At 39.3% G+C, this 6591-nt stretch overlaps 1 protein-coding gene across 1 annotated transcript; it reads right to left on the bottom strand.

The window, feature by feature from the left end:
• Positions 1-2495: 2495 nt before the first annotated feature.
• On the bottom strand, positions 2496-3008 carry LOC110900785. The gene has a single exon (XM_022147651.1). The coding sequence runs from the start codon at positions 3006-3008 to the stop codon at positions 2496-2498; it is 513 nt and encodes a 170-aa protein (XP_022003343.1).
• Between the last annotated feature and the right edge of the window lie 3583 nt (positions 3009-6591).

The raw sequence follows: 6591 nt of genomic DNA, 5'->3' as shown, positions 1-6591 counted from the left end.
CTTTGCCTAGATGATACTTGATTGCACAGTCATAGTCGTTCAAGAGTTCAACCCAACGATGTTGGCGCATGTTCAACTCTTTCTGATCGAAAATGTGCTAAAGACTCTTGTGGTCGGTGTAAATAGTGCATTTAGTACTGTACATGTAATGCCTCCAGATTTTTAGTGCAAAGATTACGGCTCCCAATTCCAAATCGTGAGTCGTGTAGTTCTTCTCGTGAACTTTCAATGTCGGGAAGCATAGGCTATCACTTTCTCGCGTTGCATCAAAACACAACTGAGACCTTGAATAGAAGCGTCACAGCACACCACGAAATCATCCGTACCCTCGGGTAAAGACAATATCAGTGCACTGCAGAGTTTTTGTTTCAAGAGTTGAAAGGCATTCTCTTGGGTCGCTCCCCACGAGTAACTAACACCTTTCTAAGTTAAAGCGGAAAGAGGTTAAGCGATTTTAAAAAAAAATCCCTCAATGAATCTACGATAGTATCCCACGAGACCAAAAAATTGTCGCACCTCCATAGGAGTCTTAGGTGCGGCCCAATTCTTGATAGAATCAATTTTTGCCGGGTCAACATGTATTCCTGCCTCGTTGACCACATGACCGAGGAAGTGTACTTCTCTAATTCAGAAATTACACTTTGAGAATTTCGCATAGAGCTGCTCCTTCCTTAGAAGTTCCAAAATGAGATGCAAATGTTGTTCTTGTTCCTCTTTGCTCTTAGAATAAATCAAGATGGCATTGATAAACACGATGACAAGTGCGTCAAGATACGGTTTGCACACACGGTTCATAAGATCCATGAAGACCAATGGTGCGTTGGTTAACCCGAATGGCATGACCAAAAACTCGTAGTGACCGTACCGCGTTCGGAAAGTTGTTTGGGAACATCTTCCTCTCGGACTCTCATCTGCTGATACCCCGATCTTAGATCGATTTTCGAGTAGAAACTTGACCCTTGCAGCTGGTCAAACAGGTCGCGAATACAAGGAAGGGGATAACGATTCTTGACCGTCGCCTTGTTGAGTTCACGATAATCAATACAAATGCGGAAAGACCTGTCTTTCTTCTTCACGAATAGGACTGGGGCTCCCCACGACAAAGAACCAGGTCAGATAAAACCTCTATCCAACAGTTCTTGAAGTTGATTGGACAGTTCTTGCAACTCTCCCGGTGCAAGACGATATAGAGCACGAGCAATCAGAGCTGCTCCAAGTGTAAGTTCGATCTGGAATTCCACCTGCCGATGTGGAGGTAGTCCTGGAAGTTACTCGGGAAAAACATCAGAAAAGTCACGAACGACCGGAATGTCTTCGATCTTCTTCTCCTCATGTTGATTGTCAGTAATGAGGGCTAGAATAGCCTGATGGCCCTTCCATATGAACTTTTGGGCTTTCATAGCTGAAATGATGCCAACCATATCACCGCTTCGGTGACGTTGAACAGACAGGAAATCTCCACTAGGGAGAGTAATGCAAACGATTTTCTCTTCACAGAGAATTTTGGCTCGGTGTTTGGACAACCAGTCCATACTGATGACTACATCAAAGCTACCAAGAGTAACAGGAAGGAGTTCAATGTCAAACACTTGACCTAGAAGATCGAGTTTACACCCAACATAAACATGGGATGCTTCAATCGGTTGACCATCAGCCAACTCCATGGTGTGATTGGTTTCAAGAGGGGGTAGGGTCGTTCCTAATAGTCTACTGAATTTCAAGGACACGTAACTCCAATTGGCACCAGAATCGAATAAGACGGAAGCGAAAAGATTGTTCACAGAAAACATACCAGTCACTACGTTGTTATCATTCCTGGCGTCACCCGTGAAAATCGTGAATGCTCTCCCGCGAGCACCATTTCCACTGTTGTTATTATTGTTGTTGTTGTTGTTGTGGTTCCCGGTGTTGTTGTTGTTGTTTTCATTATTGTTGGCGTTTTAGTTTAGCTGCGGGAAATCCCTTTTGAAATGACCCTCACTTCCACGCTGAAAGCAACCCTTTCGATTACCCTGCTGCTGTTGTGGTTGTTACTTCTGTTGTTGTTGTTGTTGTTGCTGCAATTGCTTTGGGAACTGAGCTCTGCAATCTTTCGCCAAATGGCCTACCTTCTCACATCTCTGACATGTCCTAGTGCACTGCCCATGGTGATGGTAGTTACACTTATTACACTTCGGTTGTCTGCCAGCGTACGAGCCCTGGTTCTGATTAGAGCCTTGGTTCTGATTAGGAGAAGAAGACTGGTTGAAGTTGCGATTGTTATTGTTGTTGGCGGCCCTCTTCTGTTGCTGGCTAGAGTTAGAGCCTTTGTCTGAGTCATTCCACTTGTGTATGTTGTTAGTAACAGGAGCAATCACCGCACCACGCTCTGGGAGTGTACCACGTTCAACTTCATGGTCGGTGATCTTGTGAGCCAAACGAATGATCCGCGGCAAGTTGTCGAGATTAGCAAAGGTAACCATCCTCTTGATATGAGGCACTAATCCATTGAGATACTACTCAATTCGCTTGTTGGGTGGGTTTGATAGGTTGGGGCACATCTTTGTTAGCTCCTGAGAACGCTTCGTGTAGGCTTCGATCTCTGATCCCACCATTTTCAAATTATAGTACTTGTTCTCTAGCTTTTGAATTTGATCGCGGGGGCAGTACTCCTCCCACATCAGCTCCTTGAATTTGTCCCAAGGTGTTGCATTTACCATGTCAATACCAAGCATTTGAACTTGGGCGTTCCACCAAGTTAAGGCACCATCCTCCAACGTGCCTGTAGCAAACTTCACTCTGTCTCTGGCCGGATAGTTACACATCGCAAATGCTGATTCGGCTTTCTCAAACCAATGAAGGAGTCCCACCGCTCCTTCAGTCCCACTGAAAGATTGTGGCCTACAATCCATGAACACCTTGAATGTACAGATGGGCTGATTGTTCTGAATCGGGTGTTGACCCGAAGATAAAAGAACGTACGACGCACGAATGTGAATTCGGATACACAAATAAAGTACAAGAGTCATTTTGTCGAAGGTTTCGTACCAGCTTGCTGAGCAGCTAAAGCCTCTGCCACTCGTGTGTTGATAAGGTCTGTCAAATCCGCCTGAGTAATGACAATGTTGCCACATCCACCGCCGCGTCCACCATTTTGTCCACTCATGATTCTACATTCACAATATAGCAACATGAGAAAGATATGTTGCGCATGTTATTTCCATATCCAGTACAAGTAAACAAGGAAGTGGAAAGAGGAAAGATCAAGATCGAGTAGGAATCAATCATCGTCATGGCTCCTATGGATAGTTAAATCCCCAATTATGTCGGATAATGGGACAGGATCCTTTCCATACGCTAGGTCTCACAGGGACTCACATGCACCCCAAATTACTATTACGTGTGCACCCGTAATGATAATTTGATTTGCATGTTTACCCAGTTCCTCCTATCTTGTGTTAAAAGATCCCTAGGTTTGGGTGTCAAAAGCGGATGTTATCAAAGCGATAAAGGTCACAAAAGGTTAAGAAATAACTTCATACTAATGATTCATCATAATATAAGTAGGTAACATATGTAATCGTGCTATGATGTTGTGTATGCAACTATATGCAATGCAATACATATGTGTATGTTAGGCGTATAGTGTATACGATAATAAAAGACGACCCTGCAATCTGGAGCGTAGTGTCATGGTCGCTTTCGAAACTGAATCGGTCATAGTCTGGTTTTACAAAACTTTTTAAAACCTAGTTCACTATAACCAGTGGCTCTGATACCAATCTGTCACACCCTCAAATTACCACATGCGGGTTTCACCGCGAGGCATGTGACGTACCAGGATCTAGCCACTAATCATGTCGAACTAATAGTAAATAATATTAAACACAATCATCATGTACAACATGAATAGTGTATTTCAAAATAAACGTTTCAAACAAAGTATGTGTTCAGCGGAAGCAAATGTAATTGTTTCAAGACAACCAAAACCAAATTGTTTTAAAATGCATAATATTAAGAGTAGGGGTGTGCATGGTTCAGTTCGGTTTGGTTTGGTTTTTGGGTAAAACCAAAACCGTAACCGAAGGTTCGGTTTTTGGTTTTTAAAAACCGTTTGGTTTCGGTTTTTTCGGTTTCGATTATTTCGGTTTTAGCAACGGTTCGGTTCGGTTTTTCGGTTTTTGAAACAAATTATGTAAGATTCAAAACTTAAAAGTATAATTCAAAGTTTAAGAATCTTTCTTAAATGTTTAAATTTAAGTTAATATATTTAGTCTTTTAAATTAATATTATTGAGATTAACCTAACCTTCTAATCTATTTTAATGTTTCTCCAAAGTTTTTGTTAAGACGTTTTCTTTTATAAAACTTTGAAAACCATTTAATTTTTATATTAAACTTTGTTAGTTCTTGTAAAAAATGGATAATTTTAATGATAAATAAACATGGTAATGTTCTTATTATATATATTTTACAAACAAGAATAAAATTAATAATTCTTAGTAGCATGGGTAAACACTTAAACAACTTAAACATAAAAATATATAGATTTGGTATACTATTAAAACTTATCGGTTTGGTTCGGTTATTTTCGGTTATTGAAAATGATTATCCGAAAATTGAACCGAAATTTTTGGTTATTAAAAATCCGAAACCGAACCGTCGGTTTTTGTTTCGGTTCGGTTTTTTCGGTCCGGATTTTTCGGTTATTTTGGTTACGGTTCGGTTATTTCGTTTTTCTGCTTACCCCTAATTAAAAGTTCTCATCAAACAGCACACCCCATGACACTTCCAGCTCCCCATACTGTAAGTTCCCATGCAATGATGTACCTAACGACCTGCAAGCATGGAGAAGAGTGTCAACATAAAGTTGGAGAGTTCACAGTTTTGTTTAACTTAAATCATGTAAATGTTTAGCTTTAAAGACATGTCAAGAAATAATAAACTCAGTACCTGTCACACCCCAACCGATGGCGGAAACATCGGAGTGAGACGAAAACAAGATTGTAAGAGACTTCATAACACTATTTGTGACAGTATTTAAATCAACTGTTTTCATTTCATAACTTCAAATTGTAAACATTACAAAGTAATTCAAATAACCACATGTTCATAACATAACAAACAAAATTGATACAACATTTTAAACCTAATACGTCTAAATGTGTATCTAGGCATCATCGCTACTTCGTTTCATAGCATCATCATCCTCAACCTGTAACATGTTTAAAATAAAGTTCAATGCAAAAGCAAAGGCGAGTACACAAGGTTTGAATAAATATAACATAAGTATAAAAGCATTTTCTCGAATCCATATGGCAATTTGTAAACAAGGTAACTAGCATGCATCACAATATGTCAAACCCAAGTGTCCACTAGTATTTAGCATCCCTCGCCACAAAAGTAACGAGACCGTTTTAAAATAAAGAATTAACAAGATCCCGACGAGTGGTGTCCTGCTTCTATAGTGCTATATATGTTAAGTTGAGGGCTTAGCAAAGTTAATGACATAAAGCATATATAATCTAGCATGAACCTAAGTAAACAAGTAACATGTATAACGGATTGAGATCATAAAGTATGTTTTAAGTGCGTGAATGTGAAGTTTGTATAATACCACGTTACAACCCAAAGTGTTTTTAAAGGTAAATGGGTCAAGTGTACTCACGGTTTTGCAAGCTTCCACTTGATAAATCCGCGAGAGAGTTGTTGTTGTGGGAGGTTGGAACACCAAGTCCTTCTACACGAAGAAACAAGGCGTATGAGTATTGGAGTATAACGGTGGAGTAAAGATTCGGAATTTAAAAACGTATGAACATAAACATAAGAAAGTAAATCATCTTTAACACATAATACTTGTTTGACACTATGAAACCTCAAGGATTAGAATGTTTTCATGGGTAGAATACCCATTAGAATCATAACAGGTTATTAGGTCTTAGATGATGTAATCTAGTACTTTGACGAATGAACTGAAATTCATCATCAAAGGTTCGAATATTTGGGTGGTATATATAAGTATTATATAGATTATGTATATCAATAAGTCCAATAGTTTAAGCATGAGGTAGGAGGATGAATACTCCATTTAGGAACCTCTTTTGTGTCATAGAAGTCATGTAGGAGGTAGGAAGAACAAGTTTTCCATTTAGGTACCTCTAGGTGTTCACCACTACACTTGATGTTATGAGCATTCAAGGAGGGTCATGAACATACAATAAGAAAGGAAATAAGACAACTAATCAATGGAAAAACATCAAGCAATGTGTGGATTCTCAAGTAGGATAGCCCATGCTAATCCTAAATCACACACTCATCAAGCTTTAGGCTTGAACATCACTTGTGGGTTAAACCCTTAAACAAAACATAAAGTTTGTGAGGTTTACACCTCTGATTTTACATGTCTCAACCTTGTTTTTAAGCCTAACTAACCATAGATGTGGTTATAAGCATAAGGACATAGGTTTGAGATGAGATAACTCAAGTTTAATCAAGTTTAACAAAGATTGAATCAAAAACATAAAGATCAGTCAACTTTGGAGCCTTTTTGGTGACATTCCAGACCTTGTTTTTCCATGGAAAACCTATGGAAATGTTCCTAATGTCAATCCAA

Source organism: Helianthus annuus, chromosome 13 (genome assembly GCF_002127325.2).
Source record: "Helianthus annuus cultivar XRQ/B chromosome 13, HanXRQr2.0-SUNRISE, whole genome shotgun sequence".
Classification (NCBI taxonomy): domain Eukaryota; kingdom Viridiplantae; phylum Streptophyta; class Magnoliopsida; order Asterales; family Asteraceae; genus Helianthus; species Helianthus annuus.
Note: the sequence above shows the minus strand (reverse complement) of the source record. Positions and strands in the feature narration are given on the sequence as shown.

Bases quoted from the DNA above. Each gene is read 5' to 3' on its own strand.
- LOC110900785 (XM_022147651.1), bottom strand. From the start codon at position 3,008: ATGACTCTTGTACTTTATTTGTGTATCCGAATTCACATTCGTGCGTCG.